The sequence below is a fragment of the Elephantulus edwardii genome, unplaced genomic scaffold (genome assembly GCF_000299155.1).
Source record: "Elephantulus edwardii isolate Elephantulus edwardi_28Jun2011 unplaced genomic scaffold, EleEdw1.0 scaffold00126, whole genome shotgun sequence".
In the NCBI taxonomy this organism is placed as follows: Eukaryota; Metazoa; Chordata; class Mammalia; order Macroscelidea; family Macroscelididae; genus Elephantulus; species Elephantulus edwardii.
Window position 1 is genome coordinate 9,591,017 of NW_006399876.1, and position 9,991 is coordinate 9,601,007.

Here is a 9,991-nt window from a genome sequence, read left to right on the forward strand (position 1 = left end):
GGGTCCCCATCATCTCAGACCCCAATATCTCAGGTTCCATTCCTGGGACCCCTGAACCTCCAACCTCTGCCTCCTGGGTCCCCATCATCTCAGACTCCGATATCTCAGGTTCCATTCCTGGGACCCCTGAACCTCCAACTTCTGCCTGCTGGGTCCCTATCATCTCAGACCCCAATATCTCAGGTCCCATTCCTGGGACCCCTGGACCCTCATCTACCACCCCCTGAGTGTCCATCACCTCAGAATCTGCTATCTCAGGATCTATTCCTGGTGCCCCTGAACCTTTATCTGTCACCTCCTGGGTCTCCGGTACCTCAGTGTCTGCTGCCGCAGTCTCTCTCCCAGGAACATCTGGCCGCTGTGCCTCGGTGTCCTGTGTCTCTGGTATCTCAGACTGCACTGTCCTACTCTCTGCTTCCAGATTCATTATATCTCTAGTTGGTATATCCAGGGTCCCCAGTATCTTGGCCTTTGTCTCCTGTACCCCTGAGGCTCCCACCTCTGCCTCCTGGGCCCCCAGTCTGTCAAACTCTACTACCTCAGGTGCTATCTTCAGTGTCTCTGAACCCCCCGAGACTTCCTGGGCCGTCAACATCTCAGGCTTTGCTGTTCCAGCCTCTGTCCTGAGGGTTCTTGAAGCTCCCAGTTCTGTCTTTTGCAGCCCCAACATCTCTGCCTCTGCTGTCCTAGCAGCCTCTGCTCCCTGGACCCCTGAACTTACTCCTTCCTGGGTCCTCAGTACCTCTGACCCTGCCATCTCAGTTTCTGTTCCCAGGATGCTTGAATCTCCTGCCTTCCAGAGCCCCAGCATCCTAGATTCCACCCCCTGGTCAGCTACTGGAAGGACCCCCTGGGGCCTGGCACTTGCTGTTTCAACAGAAGGGCCCTGGTCCAGACCTGTCCCTCCAACACCAGGGGCGCCACCTGTGCCCTCTCTCTCCTGGCCTGCAGCAGCCCCAACCCTCTGGAGGTCTCCAAACTGACTGGCATGCCCCATGGGCTCTGTCGGGGGTGTGCTCAAGCCTGTGGGTGCCTCACCCATGGTCCTGACCCCCAGCTTCCCCTGAGAACCCCTGGGAGGAGCTGCAGGTGGCCCCCGGAGTCTTGCCTCCGCATTGGCCCTGGTGGCCTCTGGTCCCTTCGTGTCCACAAGCCTCACCTGGGACCTCTGCTCAGCATTAACTTGATCATCTGTTCTCGCTGCGGCCTCCCCAGCTCCGACCACTGGCCTCCTCGTGTCCGCCTCTCCGACCCCCGACCTATGCTCGGTGTCCACCCCTCTGGCCTCTGGCCTGTGCTCAACACCCTCCTCCTCAACCTTGGGGTTCTGCTCTTCCAGAGAGTGTCTGCTGCCCTCATCTTCAACATCTGCGCCCAGCTTGGCTGCCTGAGCCTCTGTCCGTTCCTGGGGCTCTGCCTGGGCCTGGGTCTCCACAGCAGAACCCACCCCCGCTGAGGGGGTGCCTGAGGCTTTGAGGACCTCATCTTTCCCTTGGGGGACTGGGGGCTGAGGGGCATCAGGGATTTTCCGAAAGCGAGGGGCTGGAGTGGGGATGGTGTCCGAGCCTGGCTGCCTTGAGGACCTGAAGAGAGAACAGGATAGGGTGTTGGGGGTGCTCACTAGGCCCCGACTCTCAGCCCCATTCCTACCCTTCAGACTCATGGGCCCTGGAGAGGCAGGTGGGCAGGTTTTAGGATGGGGCTGGTTCCCAGGCGCACCTTGTCTCCAGCGGGGTTCCTGGGGGCCTGGGGACTTCAGGCCCCACCTGGCCCCCTGTGACAGCTGCCTCTGACCCCTGGTCCCGGGAGGCCCTGGCTGGGGGCACAGGGCCACTCACAGGGGCTGAGCTGGCATCCTCAGCTTTAGAGGGGCAGGCGGCTGGGGAGGAAGGCAGGGAGGGCATGCTGAGGCCTGGCCATCAAGGGGAGCTGAGTCCAGGCCCCAGCACTCCAGCCCGGCCCTCACCTGGCTGCTGAGGCTGGCCTCGGCCCTCTTCTTCCTCCTCACACAGTGTCTTCAGCTCCCGAGCGGGCTCTGGGACAGACAGTAAGGGGACAAGAGTCAGTCTAGGACAAGGCCTTTGGATCTGACCCCCGCCCCCACCAGAGTGCCAGGCCTACCTGGGAGACACCCCAGCCTCAGGGCACCGCCCCGGCCTACGAGAAGAGACAGGCCCACAGGTGCAGAAGAAAAGGAGAGAAAAAGACCACAGGAAAGAGAGAGCGAGCGAGTGAGTCTTAACCAGGTTCAAGGAGGAACAAGGAGGCTGCTCAGTGAGCTGCTGAGGACGGTGGAGAGGGCAGAGGGGTGTTGGGGCCAAGGGCCCACGGGATTCCACTGAGAATGAGGGGATCAAGCTTGGCCAGTCAGGTTGCTGGGCATGCCAGGAGAAGCCGGGGTGGTGATGAGCGCCCACCACTGGGCATGTTCACACTGGCCCTGCCCCACACGTGGAGCACGTGACCCAGGGAGAACCCCACCCTCCCTGCTGATCTCACCTGGAGGGGGGACCCGGGGCCGCGCTGCCTCCTCCTCGTCACTCTCAGCAAAGTCATCCAAGTTGCCCACATCGCTAGGCTTCACGCTCATGAGACTCGCCAGGCTCTGCATGTCGTCATCCCTGGGGGTCAGAGGTCAGCGATGAGGCTAGCGGCCGAGGGGCGGCCTGGGCAGAGGGTGGCGGACGGGCACTCACGTGGCGCGGCCCTCCCGCAGCAGGACCCCTGAGAGGGTGAGGCTCAGCTCCGCGTGTACCACCTTCACCGACTTGGCCTTCATTCGCAGACGCAGGGGCACCTGGGTGGGCACGGGTCCCGCATGGCGGGCCAGGTCCACATCGGCTGTGGCCAGCACCTTCCGCTGCCCTTTGGACTCCTGCAGGCCAAGCAGGAGTTTCAGGTGGAAGAGACTCACAGAGGGCCCAGGACGGAGACCCCCTCCTAGCCAGCCCCAGGCCACTCACATTCTCAATGACAAATGTCCATTCTTTGGCTTCATACTGGTCCACGTGAGGGTCCTGGATAAGGGGGACACTGGTGAACAGGGGCTCTGGGTGGGGAAGTGTGAAGCCCAGGCCTGGCTTGGTGGGACTTGGCCTACACGGTGTCTTCTCTGCTTTCTGGGGTGCTCCCTGTTCCACTGACCCCAGATCTTGCAGGTCAGGTGAGGAGACCTCCCACGGAGCAGCCCCACGATTGAGATTCCTCGCTGGCAGGATAGCAAACGGTGCCCACCCGGTGTGTGCTAGAGGCCAGGGCTTACCCTGTACAAGGTCACTGCAACGTCCACGTTCTCCGGTACCATCCACACCACAGTGCCCCGGTATGGGTTCTGGATGCCTGGCTGCCAACTGTGGGCCTGCAAAAGACAGGCTGAGACTCCAAATACTCCACACCCTCACCCTAATCCTGGCCCAGAGTCCTCGCCCTTGCTTGGGTTGAGGAGGACTCACTGCTCCAGCAGCCTTTATCCATCCCAGGCCACTCCTGCCCCAGCCCCCAGCCCCTCCTACCTTGGAGCAGATGCGGCGGTTCCGACGGGTCCATACCACCACCAGCTTATCCGGCTGCCTGGGTTGGGGTTGAGCAGGGCAGGTACTCAGCTGGGATCCCCAACCTTCCTGCTCCTCCTCCTCCCTCTCCTTTAGCTCCCTCGGGGTCTTCCTTCTGCCCAACCTGGTCCCCCAGGGCCTCCTAAGGCAGCCCCTTATCTAAGGCCACAGGGTGCAGGGTGGGGCTGCAGAGGCAGGGTGGGGCACAAGGGCAAAGGGTCCAGCAGGGTGAGCTAAAAAGACAGAGCCACAGCCACAGCTAGAGCGCCAGGGACATGCACATATCTGCACACGTGCCTCCAAAAAGCCCAGACACAGGGTGAGAGCTAGGGACAGTGTCAGAGACAGTGTGATCCTTCACACATGGCTGGAGTGCCCCTACTCAGCCCAGCTCTGAGGACAGCAGGGCAGGAGGGGCAGGGCACTGTGAATGTGGGGGGTAGGAGTGTGTGTTTGTGTGTCCCATCCTGGGTTTGAGGACCTTACAGTGGGGAAGGGCACAGCCAGAAGGAAAACAATAGGGGATTCGTTTCTTTGGGGCATAATGAGCAGCTCACAGCCAAGGGTGTGCTGAGAGCCACGTGGGTTCCCCTCGAGGCTGAGTGAGGCTTGTGAACCAGGTTCCCTCCCTGTGAGACATGAGAGGCGGTGGAACCTGTGAGGTTCTGGGGAAGAAGACTCCAGAGTGAGGGGATGTCGGTGTGAGGGCCCAGCAGTCAATCTGTGATTCAATGACTGTCTTCTGCCGGGAGATGGTGACAGCAGAGCCCAAAGGACACCCCCGGTGGGGGGGTTCATGTAAGCTGAACAGCCAGGGCAGAGGCAGACAGACAAGGTGGCAGAGGCAAAGGAGAGGATGGCACGTGAAGTGGCAGCACACCTACTACCCAAGAGGGAGGGGACAGCCACGTGGGAGCGGGCAGTGCCCTTTCCACACCGGGATACCCTGGTGTTACCCACTCATTCCTCCCTGGAGGTTGAGTCCCCTGAGGGTGCTGAAGCCTGGAGAGGTTGCAGTCCAGGTAAGGTCACAAGGCCTGGCCTGAAGCCCTCTGCCCTGGAGTCAGGCTCCCCTCTCTGACCTCAAACTGCAGGCACTAAACCAGCAAGGGAGCGGTGGGACCTTCCCAGAAAGGGGAAGTGACCAGGGGGTGTCTGGGGAGCGTGGCGCCTGGCTGGGCAGCCTGACTCAGACTGGGCACACCCTCCTTGGGAGCTGCGACCTGGGCAGGGGCAGCTTCCCAGCCTGGGCTCCGGGCTAAGAAGCCCAGGAGGCCCTGCCTGTTGCCAGTGACTCAGCCACGCTGACACAGCCTGCACCCTTGGCCTGCTCTCTGGGACCAGAGTCCCTGTGGCCTCACCCAGGATGCTGGGGCAGAAGCCAGTGTCCAAGTCCCAGCCCTGTGCTGTGTGACCCCAGCCAGCCTCTACCCTCTCTGGGCCTCTTCCAAATAAAGCGGGCAGTTCCTGGCTTGTCTGGTGTAGGCAAGACCAGGGAGGTGGCAGCTGCCCACAGGACCCCAGCCTCCTGTTCACTTCCCTCCCTTTGGCCCCTATGGTCTCTTCCTGCCCGGGCCCTTCCCCTCTAGAGCCTAAATTTAGCCCCGCCTGGCGGATGAGGCCCCCACAGCTGTGCCCTAATCCCGCCAAGGGAAGCTGACACCAGCGAGTGGCTTATATTTAGGGTGTGACGTAGGGGTGGGCAGCTGCAGTGGGGGCATATGAAGGAGTTCTTCGTGGTCCGGGCCAGGTCTGCACCCCCTCCTACCTCCAGACCCCTTCTCCTGAGACCTGCTATCTCCTCGGCCCTCTGCCCCTTTAAATTGGCTCCCGCCTCCCTCTTCATCCCTCCCTCACTCAGTTTCCCCTTTTAAGGACATTCTCTGGCGGTTTCCAGGCTCCCGGTGCCCTCTCTGGCTGAAGGGGGGGGGCCCTCTGGCCCAACACATGAGCAAAAGAGGAGCTAAAGGGGCGCATTCTAGAGACCCGGCCACCTGCAAACCTGTTCCCTTTTCTGATGTCACCCATCTTGCTGCCTGGGGACGTATGGTCTGCCTGCCCCGAGTAGAGTAAAGTGGGACACCAGATGGCATTCTCAGATCTGGGGTCCTGGGCCTTACTCCCCAAAAGCTGCAGCACCCCCAATTTGCCGCAGCATTTTAAATTTTAGCTCCTGGGGCACCAGGATCTGAGCTGGGGTGGGGGCCTCTCTGGTCACTGAGGCCTTAACAGGCAGGATGGGGTCCCAGCGTGTCCTGGGGCTGTCTCCCAGGTCCTTCCCTACTCACCATTTCTTGGTGCACTCCACCACCAGCTCATGGTAACAGGCCACGAACTGGAATTTGGCGGCCCGCTTGCCCACTCGCTGGAGGCGCTTCCACACCGAGGTCATGGTCCTCGCCTCCTGCTCCTTAGGCTCGGGGCTCCCGCTGGCCCACGGACGCTGACCCTGCCTGTGTCCCCATGACCCCCAGGGCCCCTGTTGGAGTTGCCGGCCCCGACGGCGAGGAGGTGTCCCGAGATTCAGACTCAGGAAAGCGCCGCGGTACCCGGTGCTCCGGCGCGTCGGGTCGCAGAGCCCGGAGCGCAGCGCGCCGTTTCCTGGAGCCGCACCCCCGACGGAAGGCGGGCGGGGCTCCGGCGGGGCGGAGGCCGGCGAGCGGGGGCGGGGCGCTGCGGCTTCCGGGGCCTCGCGCCTCGACCTGGGAGAGGGGGTGCCGGGCGGGAGGGCGCGCCGGCGGGCAGGGCGAGCGGGCCCGGGAGAGGGGACCGGCCCCTTGGTGCCGCCCTCGAGGTGCGGCCCGGCCTCCTCCCTTCCTGCCGCTGCCCGCGGAGGTCCAGGCTGGCGGCCTCATTTCAGGGCTGGAGGAACACTCAGAAAGGGAAAGGACTTCACCCCGAGACATAAAGCGAGTCCTGCTGCCATCCCACATCTTAGCTTGAGCGGGAACGAGCAGACAGGACACTTTGGTAATGACCACACCTGGCCCCAACCTGCCACAAACAGCTGGAGGTTCAAATCCCGGACTCCAGCCGGGAAAGTGTGAAGTTAGGAAAAGCACAGACACCTAAGCTTCAATTTCTACCCCTATGAAATGGGGACAATTACAGTTCCCCTTTTTATAGTCTTCAAAAGGATGAATAATAGGATGCATGTAACGCGTGGCCTGACTGATTTGGCGAGTGCAATAAATGGAATCCGTTATCAAGCGCAGGAAGGCGCGTGTGCGTGTGCGCGTGTGTGTTTATTTACCCTCCCTGCCCAGTTGTAAACCCCCATCATCTCACACCTGGATTAGAGACCTATAGATGCAGCCCACGCCCTGGATGCTAATAAGCGCCTGAGGGCCAGGAATTAGAGCACCTCAACGTGTCTCCTCCCCCCACCCCCATCCCGCTCGGTGTTTGGCAAGCTTAGAGAGCGGATTGATCGACACAACCCGGCGAGACCCATACTGAATTCGAGCAGGAAGTCTGATCTGCCAGAGGGCTAGGTGGCTTTTGGAGCAAAGGCCTGGCTGCAGCAGGGTATGGAGACGAGAGGCAATCACGTCGTGGGGGTGTGGTGTACATGGGAGCCTGCCCGCCCGCTGGCCCCGTGTAAGCAGGCTTCTTCCGGTCGGGCCTGACACAGGAGTCTTGGATTCCAGTCCCAGCGACGTGGCCCGACGGAGGAAACCTTTTACGTGCAGCCCCGGGGGCCTGAAGCTGCAGGCCGGGCGGTGCCACGCTAGAAGCCCCAGATCCCGGGGAGGCCCTGTCCACCCACTTCACCTCTTCGGCCAATGCAGTGTTTTCTTCCCACCCACGGGACTCAGCTCCCGGGGCTCTTCCTGGCGCGCCCTCCCCTCTCCCGCCAAGGGGCCCCTCTGGCCGCTGGCTGCAGCCCACCCATTTCCTGTGCCGCTTCAACTCCGCCCCACTCCGGTGGAAAGTTTCTCTCAAGATGGGCGGCTCCTTCCCCTTCCTTCCCCGCCGGCAGGGAAAGCCCGGGGGCCTGGCAGGGGTAGGGGCGGCCAGGAGAGGCCTGGGCTCCGGGAAATGACTTGTTCGCAGTGACACCGCGGCCGGAGGCCCCGCCCGCGCAGAAAGAGCGCGCACTTGGCCTGCCCCGCCCGCGCAGGAAGAGCGCGCACTTGGCCTCCGAGTGTTTCTTCCACTCCCGGGCGCCACCTGCCGGCGGACCGCAACTGTCAGAAACTTCGTTATTCCCGCCCCAGAGCCAGGCAGGCAGAACACAGCAACGCTCAGAATATTTATTGATCGATGCACCAGGAGTATTAAGGAGTAATGATGTCAACTTGAGGACTAAGGTGCGTCTGGTTGAGGCCATAGTCTTTCCAATCATTTGCTATGCATCTGAGGGCTGGACAATGAATAGGGATGACAGAAGAATTATTGATGCCTTTGAGCTGTGGTGTTGGAGAAGAGCACTGAACATCCCCATGGATGGCCAAAAGAACAAACCAATATGACTTGGAGAGGGTGCAGCCAGACAAGGATGATGAGGCTTTGCCTCACGTACTTCGGGCATGTTGCTAGGAGGGGCTATTCCTTGGAGAGGGACATGATGCCCGGAAGGGTAAAGTGTCAGTGAAGGAGATGACAACCCCCAACCAAGTGGACTTACACAGTGAATGCCACAATAGGCTCTAATGTGTCAGGAAGTGTGAAGATGGTAGAGTTCAGGTCTGTTCAAAGGGTGGCTGAGTCGGACTCGACTCAGAGAGCGGCACCTAGCAATGCACCAGGCGGCTAGCCCCTAAATATCCAGCATGGAGCTTTGGCGCTCTGGGCCGTGGGCACGTGCAAGGATAGGTCCTGCAGCCCTTATCGCAGGCAATGGAACTCAGGGACCAGAGGTGGGAGGCCCCTGAGCCAGCAGCTGCTGATAGATAGCAGCAAAAAGTGAAGAGGTCAGAGCCAGGCACTCTCGTCCCAACCCTAAAGAAGCCAAAGAGAACAAAACGCTTTGGGCCCTGCCAGCAGGTTGGGCAAACTGGGAGTGCATATGGTGGATGGAGGTCCTCCAGGTGCTGTAAGCAGCGGCTGCAACCCTGGTTTCTGCCAGTGCCAGGTAACCGAAGACTGGAGAAGGGGTGTTGACAGTTTGGGTTGTGAGGGGACAGGCTGTGCCCCCTAGCTGGGTGAGGTGGGAAAAACAGGCACTGCAGTGGGACATACACACCAAAGGGTGAGTTTTGCAGCCTTTTAGGAGGTCACCTGTATACCCCCATCTCCACCCCCTTCTTAAAGGCTGATGTGGAAGGCATCCTGCAACCACTGGTCACGGGCGTTGTGTGTCTGGGGCACTGTGAGGGGTGGTGGGTCTGGAGGCAGGCTGGCATCGGGAGGTTCTTCGTCGTCCGAGAGGCCACCATCAGGTGGGTAGGAGCTGTCCGAGTGCAGAGAGGATGACAGGTCCTGGCACAGGTGTTTGTAGTCCTGGATCGACTCATACAGGCTCCACAGCTGGCACAGCAGGGACATGTCCAGTTGTCGCAGCCCCACCTACAGAGAACTGAGAGTGAGCTGGGGTTCCAGTCCCATCCTCCTAGAATCCAGAGCCCCCAGCCCCGAGACCACACGTCAATCTTCTACAGTGCCAAGCACTGCTCCTTGTTAGTCTGAGCAAAGAGGGCCAAAGAGAAGAAAGAAGAATTCAGAACTCAAATGTTGATGGCCTTGCCTGCTTCAGATAAGAAGGCAAAAGGCCTTGCCTGCCTGGCTAAGCTAGCAGGTGGCCCGTAAATCAGAATGGAATGTCCCTCCCTAAAGACTGTTTATAAAAATCCTTCCCAGTAAGTTCACAGGGTGACTTCCCATTCTGCCTCTCCAGGATGAGGAACTCACCCGGGAGCTCTCCTTCCACCCCAACCCCCTTTAATAAAGCTGCATTAAGTTTTCTCTTGTTCTCTCTGATTTCTTCTTTAAATCCACTAACCTAACCTAAACTATGGTGCCGAAACCCGGGAGATGAGTTAAGGTGCTGCGCCCCTGCCTTAGGGTGAGTGCTGGCGCCCCTTACTCTCTTCCGAACCAGTCTGTGCAGTGTCGACATGCCTGAACAGTAAAGGAAAGTTCTGCTCCTCTCCCTCTCCCCTGTGCTCTGTGTGGGCAGCTGCTGACCAGATCTCTGCCCCTTTTGTCTTTCTGATCTCTGTGTTCTCCCTCTCCTTCTCCTGGAGGCTCCTAAAGCTAGAACCAATTGATTTCCAGGCATATTAAGCCTTTACTCCTCTGTTCCAAAGCTTTTAAGCTTTCCAGTCCAAACACTGTGAACTCCCATGAGAACCCAGATCTGTTCCATTGGCCTTCCATTCCACATACCCACAAAAAACACAGATCTGTGTTGGAAGGCCAACCAGAAATGCCAGGCATTTCTTCCAGGCTATGATGGCTCTGAGGACATTCACGCTGTCTATAGCCTCTCTCCAATG

General features: G+C 60.0%; 2 protein-coding genes across 2 annotated transcripts in view; both read right to left on the bottom strand.

Moving 5' to 3' along the window:
* Nucleotides 1-5,943, bottom strand: part of EHBP1L1 (EH domain binding protein 1-like 1) — a 16,196-nt gene extending 10,253 nt beyond the window's left edge. Inside the window, exons 1-11 of the mRNA XM_006893326.1 lie at nt 5,840-5,943; nt 3,513-3,570; nt 3,263-3,358; nt 2,964-3,017; nt 2,697-2,875; nt 2,500-2,621; nt 1,967-2,035; nt 1,720-1,879; nt 448-1,583; nt 283-290; nt 50-163 (exon numbers count right to left, since the gene is read on the bottom strand). Of these exons, the coding sequence (XP_006893388.1) occupies nt 50-163; nt 283-290; nt 448-1,583; nt 1,720-1,879; nt 1,967-2,035; nt 2,500-2,621; nt 2,697-2,875; nt 2,964-3,017; nt 3,263-3,358; nt 3,513-3,570; nt 5,840-5,943 (2,100 nt within the window). The remainder of the gene's footprint in view (nt 1-49; nt 164-282; nt 291-447; nt 1,584-1,719; nt 1,880-1,966; nt 2,036-2,499; nt 2,622-2,696; nt 2,876-2,963; nt 3,018-3,262; nt 3,359-3,512; nt 3,571-5,839) is intronic.
* A 2,858-nt stretch (nt 5,944-8,801) lies between these two features.
* On the bottom strand, nt 8,802-9,612 carry FAM89B (family with sequence similarity 89, member B). Its single transcript, XM_006893427.1, has 2 exons — nt 9,580-9,612; nt 8,802-9,062 (listed from the first exon to the last, which is right to left on the bottom strand). Exons 1-2 carry the CDS (start codon nt 9,610-9,612, stop codon nt 8,802-8,804), a joined length of 294 nt encoding a protein of 97 aa, XP_006893489.1.
* Nucleotides 9,613-9,991: the final 379 nt, after the last annotated feature.